General features: G+C 34.7%; 1 protein-coding gene across 1 annotated transcript in view; it reads right to left on the bottom strand.

The window, feature by feature from the left end:
• Nucleotides 1-334: 334 nt before the first annotated feature.
• The window catches only part of LOC134529057 (leucine-rich repeat-containing protein 15), a 69720-nt gene continuing 55960 nt past the window's right edge, over nucleotides 335-14094 (bottom strand). The window contains exon 2 of the mRNA XM_063362759.1: nucleotides 335-3888. Within this exon, the coding sequence (XP_063218829.1) occupies nucleotides 1598-3880 (2283 nt within the window). The 5' untranslated portion in view covers nucleotides 3881-3888 and the 3' untranslated portion in view covers nucleotides 335-1597. The remainder of the gene's footprint in view (nucleotides 3889-14094) is intronic.

The following is a 14094-nucleotide window of genomic DNA, read 5'->3' on the forward strand; positions in this document are numbered from 1 at the left end:
AATTAATTTTAGTTTACACAAATATGTGTTAATTTTTAAAAATCAAATAATATTTCAAGATAAGTTAAACAATAGCATAAATAAAATAACCTAATTCATTGCCAGTGGTATTTCTTTTAAACCATATGAAAAAATCTAAAAATCAGTTAAATTACTGAATATGTTTGTTGTAATTCGATTTAACAGTACGAAGGTTTAACACTTCGTGATAGATGTTTACATGAATTAAACTGTAGTCTAAATAAGGAACTTCGCGTTGTATAAATATATCGTGAGTTTAAATATTTGATCTCAATGTTGATGTGAAAATTTAAAACATTAAAACTAAACATAGTGATGGTAAACAAAATACATGTTTAATTTCAAGACAAACATATTAAGTGAATCAACAAACACAATTTACACCTCTATAACGACATTACAAAATACTCACACAACAGCAAAGAAATATAATGTTGCAAGGAATACACTAAATATTTAAGCATATAATATTTACTAATTTGTCTGATAACAACACTCTAATATTAATGCTGCTGCCTAATATTCTTCCATATCTCCCCCAAATTTTTACAAGACAAACAATTTACAGAATATTTAAACATCATACATAAACAGAAATCATACAAAACATTTTACAAATTAGCATACACATTTCCAATGCGTCAGAATTCGCAAGTTATTAAGTACTGCAACATAAACATTTATGTGCGAATATCACAACTATCGTGTCTACATATATATTTTTTAATTTTCCCACTGTAAATCTCTATTTTTTTTTTCAATTCAGGTAACAGAGAAAAATATACTTTTTATTTATTTTTTTTCTCGCTTCAATTCCCCCTAATGTTGCCACAACTCAAACTTTCACGCCAGTATTATTGTACAACAGTAAACAATTAGTTTATCATAGCTGCAGTATATAAAAATGTAAGTAAACACAATTTTTACAAGCGTCATTAACCTTCGAGTCTCATAAAACATTTATAGTTAGCTTTTCACTAAAATAAAATTTATATAAGCGTAAAAATACTGGTAAAATTGAAATAAAATAAAATACCTTTGTTTTTAATTATATGCGGATAAAACTAGAAATCAACCACAGAACAGTGTTAACATTTTAATTTTATGTAATGTCTTGGAATGAAAAAAAATGAAAATAATTGATTTAAGTCTTGAAAGGTGTTACGCTTTCTAAAACAAGATTTATCTTTATGAGGACTACAATATAAATCTCTTTTACTGCGCAAGAGGTTGCATCTGTTATACAGGAAAAAAAAAATACATTTTCCTGTGGCAAGATCACTAGGAAGCACAAAGTGCTCACTTATGTCATGCTAAGTTGTCATTAGTCGCAAATGATTTTTGCAAATTTGCACTTACGAAATTAACTAAAATCTTTCGAACATACTTTAGTGACATATATGTGACACATAGGTACTATTATATTAGGTATATCATGAGTGTGATTATGTTTTGACTTCTTGGCAAAAGCAACTGAATGCTTTTTTTTTTCAATTCCTACGGCACTGTATTTAAGAATTCCCTTCCTGAAATACAGTATTTTAAAGTAAAGCTTGGCAGACTATTTACATCTTACTCACACACTCTGCGGTACGATGTTAGAGTGATGAAATTTGCTGCTCAAGTACGTTATTTGCGAAACAACGCGTGGTTGCTTTTCCCTGATCTCTGGTTTGTGGACATCTGTTAGATCATCTTCAACAACCCTGGACATCATCGGAGTCGTAGGGGCGTTGAAATCCTCGTGTAGTTGTTCGTAGCTCGATACCTGCTTCTTCAGTCTATGGGACGAAATCGTTCTCTTTAGTTTGGAGTTGCGATTGTATATTTCCCGTTGACGCATCCAACGCATTAGCACGATAAGTGCAATAACCAGAGCGATTGTAATAGCTATGGTCACCAGCGTGGTTAGAATCACAACCCATATGCGGATACCACTGTCACTTTGGATGATCTGTTTGTAAACAGGGCCAGCGCCTGTTATTTGACTCGGAAGGTTTGTCACCGAATATTGGGCCGAAATTTTGTCTCTACTGGTCTTGGTAGGATATATGTGGAACACTTGGGTAGCTGGATCCAGTGATTCGTCGAGCTGTTTTGTAGTTTTGGCTGGTTTGGGACTGGCAGAGCATGTTTGTTTCACAAACTGGTCCCATCCCAAATCATCATCGTTTAGTTCATCAATATCATAAGGGATATCTTCAGCAGAATTTTCGACGGAGCCTGAAACTCGCGCGTCAAATGGCAAACTGATTGCAGAAATATCTCTTTCTTTCAACCAGTTGATAAGCGCGCTAAAAGTCTTGTCGCATTTCATCGGATTGTTAATTAGGTCCAGCTCCCTTAAATTGCCAATCATTTCGAGTTCACCGGAAGTTAGCGATTTTATGTTGTTATTTGCCAACATCAATGTTTCTAGTCTTGGGAACATCTGCTCTGGAATGTGACCGTCCCATATTCTTTCGATATCACAAGAACTAACATCCAAGAACGTCATGTACTGTAAGTTCGAAAGTGTTATTGGGTTAAGTTTCTCTACTGGGTTTCCTTTTAAAATTAGTTTTCGAATCATTGTTTCACGCGGAAACTTTATAAGATCGAGGTTTGAGATAAGGTTGTGAGATAGGTCCAAAAAATACAGACTTTCAGGCAATATTCCAGACCTAATTTCTTCCAAACCATTCGAGCTCAAATTTAGCGCTGTGAGGTGATCCATGCCTCTGAAACTATTCCTGTCTAGAGAAATTATGCCACAGTTATGAAGATCTAACTTGTAAAATTCGCTGAACATACCTTGAAACCCGGATCCTGGTAAACTTTTCATGTTTGGATTATCTGAAAGAGACAGGGTCTCCAGCTTGAAGTTCTTCATAAATAAATTACCATTAAGGGGACCTTTAAGGTAGTTTCTGGATAAATCAACGTACAAAAGTTCTGGCATGTTTTCAAACGCCTTTTCATGAATTGATGTAATTCTGTTGCCCATGAGGTTAAGGTTGACAATATTAGGAAATCCAAGGAATGTTTTTTCACTTATTGTAGTTAACCTAGTGTCAATCATTTCCAAATGGAGTAAGTGGGGAATACTTATACCTTCCAAAGATGTTAAAGGATTGCTGTTCAAATAAAGAGCTGTTAGCTCTGTATTGCTGTCAAATGCATGAGGATTAAGTATCCGAATATTATTATCAGACAGGTCAAGATCTTGCAACATGTCAAGCCCAGAAAATGTGCCGTTATCAATACTTTTTATATTATTTGAAGCGAGAAGCAAAACTTCTAGCATTTGTAAATGTGCAAATGTCGAGTTCGGCAACTCAGTTATCCCGCATTGTGAAATATCTAAAAATGTTAAAGTTGACATATTCAAAAATACAGTCTTCTGATCTTTTGGTACTGACAGCGGGTTTCCCCTCAACGACAGAGTTCTTAGTTGCTTGTTGGTAACAAATGTGTCCGGATGAATGTGCTGCAAATGGTTCATTGACAGGTTTAAAACGTTTAGCATTAACAAATTCCTGAAAGCATGCTGGCTTACGTTTTGTAACCCGGTGTGTGTAATTTTAATGATGTTGACATTTTTCAACTGAACTCGAGAAAATATGTCGTCTTCAAGGACAAATGACCTGTTGCCTAGAGTGTTGGAAATGTCAAGCTGAGACACAGCATGGTCAAACCATTGCTCTCGATGGAAGTCGTTGCATTTAACTTTCAGTCCTAGAGCTCCGTACGAATTGCATGTACACTCTGAGGGACACGATTCCTCTTCTTCTCTGGAATCGCTGCAGCGGCAGAGAGTGGCCGAGGAAAGCAACAGCAACAAGAGTGCCGGAAAGTTCCACAGGGACCCTCGCTTCATGGTTGCATCTGGAACAAGAAAACCAAAAGAGGCCATCAAAACATTGCATAAACCACCTTAAACACTTGTGCATAACTTTGATTTACTATATTTGAGAAATTACTATGTACTGTGTTGTTAGATCATAGCACTAGAAAACCTTTTTTAAATAAACCATTCTAATAACCAAGAAACGTTAATCAAAATTATAAGTTAAAGTAAATACAGAAGAATTTTAATTAATAAAACTATTAATACAGTTTGGTAAAATAATTTAAATATATTATAACTTTAAATTATACTAATAATCTTAAATAAGCTTACTTTCAGGAAAGTAATGTATTTTCTCTTTCCTATAAAATTTTATTACTTTTATTTATGATCTATATTAAATAATATTGCCAAAACATTTCAATATTATTATTTCATAATTGCATGATACATAGTTGCAGACACTGTGACTTAATTTTTAGGAAATAAAATAACCCTTTGCACAATTTTTGTATTATTAGCGGTCAAAATCACACTTTCACATTGGAGTGACAAATCGAAATCACCCAACATAATTAAATGGTTTTCACGATTGAAACGTTCCAGGCTTAACATATACGCTACTGGTTACTTCATGACTTGAATAATATTAATAGCAAAATAATAATTTTTTTCATTAATATCAGCAAGCTGAATTTACTTTCAACCTGGAAAGTTTCGATCCCGTAATCCATTTAGTTCTCCTTGTAAAAAAATTCGATTGTGACAGCTAATAACGCAGAAAATTTTAAACGGATATGTTTTGATTTCAAGAATACAATAGTAATTGGTCTACAAGTAAAACGATGGTTCACGCAATATAAAGTATGTCCAATAACTCAACGTCAAACCGAGAACAATTGCATAATCAATGGTCTGAATAAAAAAATACAAAAATTCAAAAAAAAGTGTCGTAGTTTTCAAGTTACAGGCTTTTTAAGTTTTTAAATTTCCACCCTGCACCAAATAATTAGATACTCTGACTAATAATTTTTTATTTCGAAATCACAAAAAACCATACTATTGATAATTCAAACTAAAGTCAAACATACTATAGTTTTGGGGGAAAAAATTCTTTGTACGACTTATGCGGCAACAATTTTTAATTGGGTAACTTAGACTATTCATACTGTAAAAATTTTTTTCTGTTAACTTAGTTATTTGCTTTTATTAGCCATATTTTCAGATAACTTGCTAAGTCAGCAAATATATTTTTTATAGTATGACTAGACAAAATTACCCGATCACAAATGTTTTACTGCTTAAATCTTTCAAAAATTTATTTTTACTTAAAAGTAAAGCATGTGTAATTTTTTTAGATTGGTATAAATAGTAGGGTTATTAATGATTACGTTGCGAAAAGATTTAGTCAACAGTATCTAATAATAATATGAGGGGTGGGGGTTTAAAAAAGTTTGGAAAATTCCTATAATACAACTACAATTTATGAATTTTGGGTTTTTATAATCGGAACCATTCTTGGCTTGGAGTTGAATTATACAACAACCCATACAATAATAAACAAATAGGTGCCAAAAATTTTTACAGTAAAGAGTTATCCAGACGAAAGAAAAAATAAGAAAAACTAACATTTATTTAAATATCGGGTGATGAATTGTCAGTAGTATTATATATCATTTGAGTTACTTAACACACTTTTAGATTAAATCAAATCAATTAATTTTATCAAACTTCAAAAATCTTTAATTTCACCGATCATTTCGACTAAAAAAGATAAGTTGTTACTTCCATAAAAAAAAGTAATTGTTATAGTTAATAAACTTATTCTCCATCTAGAAGTTTCTTCTTTTAAAATTAATTTGATTGAATTACTTTTCTCCTCTGCTAAGGCAGTTTTACAGTTTATACTCAGTAACGGTGATTATTAGAAAAGTTTCAGAAAAAAGAGCTAATTTAATTTAAAATTCGGTGTTGCTGTCCAAAGATATAGTGTTAGTACTAATACACAATTTTTACCAAATCCAAAATATAAGCAATGAATAATGATTTACTAAACTTTGAATGCGTACCTTTTATAGAATGAGGATTAAAAACTAGATGCGATAACACAGTGTGCGAATTATTTTGGAATTATTTTTCCAATGGCTTAGTAACGTTCAAGTGATTGTAAAACAGTTGCAATTAAATTTACAAAATACAAATATAGAAGTAGAAAAATTTCTAGTTATGTATTTTCTTCAAAATTTTTCAAAATGGCTTAAAAATATTTTTTTATTAAACATAGGCACATGGTTAAAATCCTCGATGGTAATTGGCTATTTATCTAATGTGAATAAAACTTAGAAAATGTATTGTCGTATGAATATTATTTACACCTTGCATTTTTTGGAAGTTATTTTGGAATTATTAATTTTGGGCTAAAGTCAAGTGCTTGAGTTTGCGAAAAAAATTTAATTAAATAAACTAATGTCAAAACAAGCAGAATATTCGTTAGATGTAAAGTAGCATCGAAATTTGTGCAGGTAGATAAAAGTATATAAAACACGCAAAAATACGCCTTCATATAAGTATACAGACACACTATCAGGAAGACGATGAAGATTTTTTTTTTGTGTTTATGTTTGCAGCACAGAATAATTTACATAAAAAATAATATATATTAAAAATTTATATACATTTTTAACCAAATTACCTTATTTTAAAGACCAGTGATTAGACCATAGAACTTTCAAAAAAAATATTAATACTGTTATGAGTATACTAGAGGTGAGACCACATGGCAAGCTAACGGCCCGGCTAGTCAGTCAGCTGGCCTGTTATCCCGCCGGTGGGTGCGGTCAATTAGCGCTACACGCCTAACCCGATTAGCAACAGCGTCTCGCTACCCCGTACCCCCACTTCCCCTTACTCGGAACTTTTTATGCTGCTCTGGAGGGTTCAACGTGTTCCCAGAGTTTCTCCTGCGTGAAGTGTCGTAACTATAACGCCATTGTTCTGGGAGCTTCGGGTATTAAGTCAACCTTGATAATGCGACACTTCGAAGGGGTGCCAGACCATTCCAGAAGGGTGCTGAGGGGTATAGAAATGGCGACGCCGGCCTCCAAGGCAGTGAAGTGAAGAGTGAAAGTAACCCCTTGGCGAGCGAAAGCGGGCGACGAGCGACGGGCTTCGTGTGCGGAGACTGTTGCATCGGGGACTTAAGTATCCGGGACTGTGTTGTGTGCGCCGGACTAGTGAGTAGTGCGAGGCAGTGTGTTGGGACAGAGGAGCGCAGTGAGAGAAGAGCAGTAGGGAGAACCACTGTCTCCAGGGGGGAGAGTAAACCGTTGACCAAACGAAAGAATGATTAATTCCTGGACAGATATTTTATGTGTCATAGTTTAATTAAAAGTGTATTCAGTTAAAGATATGGCTATCCTTTTCGAACCATTTTTCTCACTTGTAACAATATTTTAACAAATGAAATTAAATGTTATAACTTTTAGAATTTTCTTTTTAATTTTAAATTGGTTTTTAATGATTTCCAAGATAGCGGACTCTATGGTGGCCAACAAGATGGCTGATACTATGATGACGGATGCTATAAAGGCTGACTATCTAGCTACACCAGTGCGCTATAGCAGATAACAAGTGAAGGATGTTGATACGCAATATAATATGCTAAATGGATAGGAAAAATATGTCTTGTTATAAGTGTTGTATATTTTAAAACAATACAATATGTTTCGAATTTTCCACTGAATTTAAAAATAATTAATTGTAGTTTTACACTCGTCGGATTTGAACTGGGAATGTTCAACGTTGGTGGCGTGCTTATAAAATTGAATAACTTTCATGATATATTTTTGATTTATTTCAAGATATTTTAACTGATTGGCCGATCCAAGATGGTGGACGTGATGCCGTGATGATGGACGTGACGTCATCCAGGGCCGCGATCGACGGTCACAATCCACACTCCCGACTCCTGACGCAGGACCGACCAAATTACACTACTGTTGTCTGGATCTAATTCCCCCCGGGGCCACGTGGTGACGTTGCAGCTAGCCAGGTGCTACCCTAATGAGCGCACATCTCGTCACAGAGACGGTGATGTCACGCACATGTGGCCCCAAGCACAGGGTGGGGCAAAAGGTAGGTATCGGATTTGAAGGGCTATTAAAAAAAAGGGTGGTTGTCTGTAAAGTCGTTTTACGAACGATAATTTTACGTGATAACATCATGAGAAAACATTGATGAAAAATTGCATACTTTTTAATTTTCAAATATTATTTACAGTTTTTTGCAAATTTAATTTAAATAATTTGTTTAAATATAATCACGAACAATTAGTTAGAAAGCCCCGCCTTAACCTGTTTGATATTATAGAAGATTTTCTCGCACGGTGGTTGGCCGGTTCTTGCACGCTCGGCTCAGGCGGAACGTGACAATGAGTCATGCTTTTTCGTGCGTGCAGCCGTTGTTCATAGATTTATAAGACGTTATCACGTCAAAAAAAAAAGCGGTGCAACTTACAGAAAAAAGGTTTATTTTATTGGAATCAGTATTCATCCCCGTTTTTTTTTTTTTTTTTGCGAAGTTCAGAAGTTCACATCAGGAAGATGGTGGCCATCACTAGCGATGCATTTATAAAGGCGATTTAGACCGCTTTTACGGCACATTTTACACACGTTTTACTCTTATTGACCACACGGGTCGAGTTCCAATTTTCCTTTGGCGAACCTTGGACAGGTGTTTCCTGCGCGCCTCGTGTGTCTGAGGTGACATGGGGTGGCCAGAGCTCATATCTGATTGGAGCGTTGGTGGCTTCTTCCTGGGTGGTTACCGCCGCAAGAAGAGCTTACCAAACATCGTCTTCACATCTTGGAAGAACTGAAGATGCGAATTCTGAAGGAATTCACCGCTACACTCCTCTAAACGTGCCGAAAAGCAGCCGAAGAGTTCCGAAATCGCCTTCTTCAATGCATCGCTAGGGGCATGCAGATTTCGCGAAAAGATTTCGAGACTAGATGGAAGTTAAAAAACTGTAACACCGTCTGTGTTTCGTGATTGGGTGAGTTTCTCCCAGGTACATATCGATTGTAGCAACACCAATCACAGTGATTCAGTGCGGAAGTAAACGCGTCTTGAGTGTCTCGGTCAAATAAGGCAACGACTTCTCTCGCATACGGCCGCCAATCACAAGGAAGAAACCGCTGGTGCGGGTATACCTTGTTGCAGTATAATAAGTGTTCAGATCTTTTCGCGAAAAATGCCTGCCCCTATGCATCGCTGCTGATAGCCACCATCTTCCCTGATGTGATCATCAGAGCTTGATTAAAATATGGGTATGTATACTGATTGCAATAAAATAAACCACATCTCTGTAAGTTCCTCAGTTTTTTTTTAAATAGACTTTCAAAACCGGTACACACCTTTTGCCCATCCTGTACTTTTTGAAGTGGAATTTCTAAGGACGCGAGTAAAATTTCAAGGCAGAATTTTAATGCTACGTTTTCGTGAAACATTGTTTTTAACGTTTCTGGTGCCAAAGAGATATAAAGAGAGCAATTACGTGTCGAGGTTTGAATGTACAAAGAGGTTTCACTCCTGTCATGTGTACTGAGTTACATGCGCTCTTTTTTATTTATAAATGTATTTTTCAAATCAAATCTTTCTTACAAGTGATATTTGTAATGACAATCTTATATCCTTTTAATTTTAATTCCTTACATAAAAACACTTAAAAAAATACTAATTTTATTTTTGGAAATAATTACAATCTAGGTCAAACCTTTGCTAATATATTTATCTTTTGAAATAACCAAGATAATTAAAATAAAAAAGTTTGATTGTATTTTAGGGGAAGATCGGAGAAAGAATGGCTTAGGTCCCGTTGTAAAGAACTACCCAAGCATTTTCCTGGCGTGCTTTCGAGAAGGAAAAAAACCCATGGGAAACCCAGATAAGCATGGATGACTCAAGTATGATTATAAGGATGTCTGCGAGGACTTCGCCCTGGGTTTTCTCAGTAGTTTCAAGAAGAAAACAGTTCTTGGCAGTGTATGTACAAGTCGGAGGCCAATGAATGTTTCACAAGGATGTAGGTGTTCATCGCAATGTTACTCTAGGGACACACCGGGGTTGCAGATAAGATAAGTTGTGTAAGCAACAGACTGTACCGCTGCTCTCGGCTGCCGACGACATTCAAGCGCACAGAACAAAACCCGGCAGAGAGTACAGTCCCGACAACAAGGTTGTGCGTAATGAGCAGGGGCAAAGATTCCGCACAAACATTCTTTGTAAACACAAACAGCATACAAACAAACATAAACCTTTCTGTATATGCATGTATATAAATACATATATTCACATATTCCCGATCAATCACTCTGATTGTGTTTTTAACATGTCTCTTTTGTAAGTAAAAAAAACCTTAATAAATAATGTAAAATAACCAATCCAACGAACTGAGCTAAGAGTTATTATAACAATTAGTTAAAACAATTGTATGTAACTATAAAACTTTCTCAAGCTGTAGAGATAAAATTAACTAATAAGTTATATAACAAAAATAATAATACATTCCTCTACTGGTGGGAATCGAACTTAGTATCCCTGAATCCCATTCTACGCACTTAGCCAGTGGGCTAACATCGCGCCGAAATTATAAGTAAAATATTGGGTGATGAATATTGTAATGTATTAAAAAATTTGCGGTTATTTTTATTTGTGACTATTAAAGTCTATATAATATGTATTCCAGGATAGTTATGGAATCACAAAGAGATATTTGGCGCACCTATGTGCTTGTAACGTCTCCCGTTGTACAGGTTTTGTTAAATTGTTCAAACACTTAGTTTTAAAGATGGAGGAAAGTGAATCACAGACGGCATTTAATTCAGAAGTTTGCGGTTGCTTTCTCCAGCCCATCAGATCCTCGGGAGCAGTCATCGCTAGGCGAGGGCCGTGGTTCGACAACAAACGTGCGCAACGAGTCGGCACTCAAGTGGTGGAGGTGCCGTCACCTTCAGTCTACATGCGTGAAGTCGTACGTCCTGAGTCTCAGTGGCGGAACCTATCGTTGTTTTTATCTGGTTTCGTTATTAGTAAACGCATTTTTAGGCCTTTAGTCATAATTTAACCATGCGCTGTTTAACCATCATTGAATATTTAGCAATCATTTAATTTTAGTAAGTGTTTTATTTTGTGGCCCGAATTTTACGCGAAGGTGACTGACTACAAGCAGGCCACGCATTTGTTCGGCTCGACTCGTCTACGCTCGGCACGGCTCGGCTCGGCTCGGCACGAAACCGAATCGGCTCTGCAAAAATGTTATTGTTAATTGTATTTATTTCTTTAATTGCTGTAATAAATTTTAATTAATATTTCTGCCTGTTTGTTCTGTTATTTCATTCTAGTTGGGCCCACGTAAATATTAAAAATTTATATTTATAAGAAACAATAAAAATAAAGTAATTTTAAAAATATTATAAATATATATTAATTTTGTAACTGAAAGACATTTACAAGGAAGTGAAAGTCCATATATTGTTGTATTTAAACGAACTAATCATATGAATGCCAGGTTTTTTTCCACCTAGATTTTTAGTTTATGATGAGCACTTTACTTATCTTTAACTTTGCTTGTTTATAGGTTACTAGCTGCCCGACCCGGCTTCGCACGGCTATACTAATGGAAAAAATTAAGCCACATCTCCCATTTACAGTAATGGTAAATATAAAAAAATTCAGTGAAAATTTATTACAATGCTGTATAATGTACCGGAGAGAAAATGAATAGCACCGATGGTTTCCCGACTCGTGCACGCAACGTACAACTGAGGTACCCGTACTTCGCTGCGGCAGTCTACAGGCAGATCACTCTTGCGCCGCTCATTATACATGCCCCTCCTTGTGGGTACACCACTGCTGCGCGATGCCCGTTGCCATGGAGACGCAGAAGGCATGAACAATACAAAATCCTGTTCTCATGCAAAGTACCCACTGTTGCCTGGTTTTAACCACCCATGGGATCTAATTTTCGGAAAATGTCATCCTGCGTAACATTAAGAACATTACTGTGAAGTTTCAAGTCTGTAAAATATATATACTTAAAAAAAAGGGCAATTTTTGATATTTAAAGTACCCGCAAAATTTCAACGGTGATGAGGACTGCACTAACAATGAAATAGTCGTTGCCATAGAGACGAATGAAGCATCAAAAAAGCAACAGCCGTTGCCATGGTGATTTCCTACCAAAAACTGGAAATTTTGATATATTACGCCCCCTAAACTCCCCTTGGGATCGGATTTCCGCAGAATCCGTTTTTAGTGAGCGTCCACATCACAAAATGAGTAACTATGCTAAGTTTCAAGTCAATCGGGTGTATAGTTTTAGAGATCTCGTGATGAGTGAGTCAGTGAGTGGTATTTCGCTTAATAAACTTCTAGCGCCTGCGGCACTGTCAACACACACTTCGTACGTGTACTGCATGTTGTATCTAACCCCCTCCAACGTATTTGATTATAAATTGGACTTTTAGTAAGGATCCCTAATGTTATTGATAATATAATATAGCCTATACTATAGCCTTCCTCGTTAAATGTACTATACAACACTGAAAGAATTTTTCAAATCGGACCAGTGGTTCCTGAGATTAGCGCGTTCAAACAAACAAACAAACAATCAAACTCTTCAGCTTTATAATATTAGTATAGATTACTTAAAAAAATAATGGTTTACTGAAACTATTCAAAAAGCTTAATAAGTTAAACAACACAGTAATAAACTAACTTAAAATAACGTACTAATATGGTATGACTCGTTGGCAACACATTAATTACTGTGGATGTGGACTATCCCTATAAATTAAATGCATGTTATTTTACGATTGTGTATACATCACAAGTGTCCTAAGTTAAATCAAACGCAAATTATCTTGTATACTTCTTAAAATAATATTAGATGAATGCATTTCTAAATCAACCCTTATAAAGGAAAAAAAATTCTCGTTTAGTCAAAAGCTGGAAATAATATTTTTAATCGATGATACATAATTTACATTTTTTTTAAGTGGCGTGTAGAAAATAATTATTCAAAAATTAATTCTGCGAGTAACATTCTTTTAGAATCAAAGGCTTACAATTTTTGTATATTTTAAGTATTTTGGTTAAATTTACAGCAATTTCTACCCAGGTATACAGCCACTATAAAACATCAAATTTACCAAGGAAAAAATATACAATTATTTAAACGCTAAACAATACGTTTTATCACTTTGGCTCAAACGATGTTTAATTTCTGCCATATCTTTGTCATATCCAAAGGTATAAAAGTGGGCATGACCGTTTGTATATCAGTAGAGAAGAATGAATTCGGTTCTTCACACACACGATACATAATGTGCAAAAAAAAAAAAACAGCCCCCATAGTGGCCGACCAAAGCAGCTAAATATGAGTAGAAAAGAACACATTTCTGTAATTGGCCCAAATACTGAAAGGACACGAAAATTTCAGCAGTGGAATCTAAAATTATTTAACCTGCGGAATGTAAATTTGTTATTTTGCTTCTATACCTCATTTGCCTAAAATGCAACAAATATACTATATATACAAATATATTCTGTGCACTTTTTAACTTTAAAAACATAAAATTTCCCTGCTATGCTATTGTGATAAATCCATTAATATGAAGTAAAAAAGAATATAATGGAATTAGGTCTGATTTAATGTAGGTTTTTGATGATATAACTATAACATGACATGAAATTAATTCACAACTATAATTTTCTCATTTAACGTTACGAGTTTAAATTGCTACCAAATTTATTTTCAAAAAATTCATTAGTCACATACTTATTAAAATATTTTGAAAAAAAAAAAGACAAAGAACAAGATCATTTTAACTTATAGTAATGCCCATATTCTCGAATTCTTAGTTAAATAAAAACAGCTCGCTTTTCCATTTAACAGGGAGGCGGTTCCTATAAATAAATATTTCATCCATGAATATGGAAACTTAGTTACTAACAAACGAAGGTGTTTTCAATTTTAGAGTTTCATTTTTGGTTCAAGTTTATTTTACTTATATTATTTAACTTTACTTAAAGTAACAAATAATAGGTACTGTAAACCGTCACTATGTTTACAGTTTTTCTTTTTTTCATTTTTTTATGAGATTATGAGTGCAAAATAGATGTAATTTATTTAAAATGTTTTATGTTAAAAAAATAAGAGGAAGATGTGAATAGCGAGCCTCAAA

This window comes from Bacillus rossius, chromosome 2 (assembly GCF_032445375.1).
Source record: "Bacillus rossius redtenbacheri isolate Brsri chromosome 2, Brsri_v3, whole genome shotgun sequence".
In the NCBI taxonomy this organism is placed as follows: Eukaryota; Metazoa; Arthropoda; class Insecta; order Phasmatodea; family Bacillidae; genus Bacillus; species Bacillus rossius.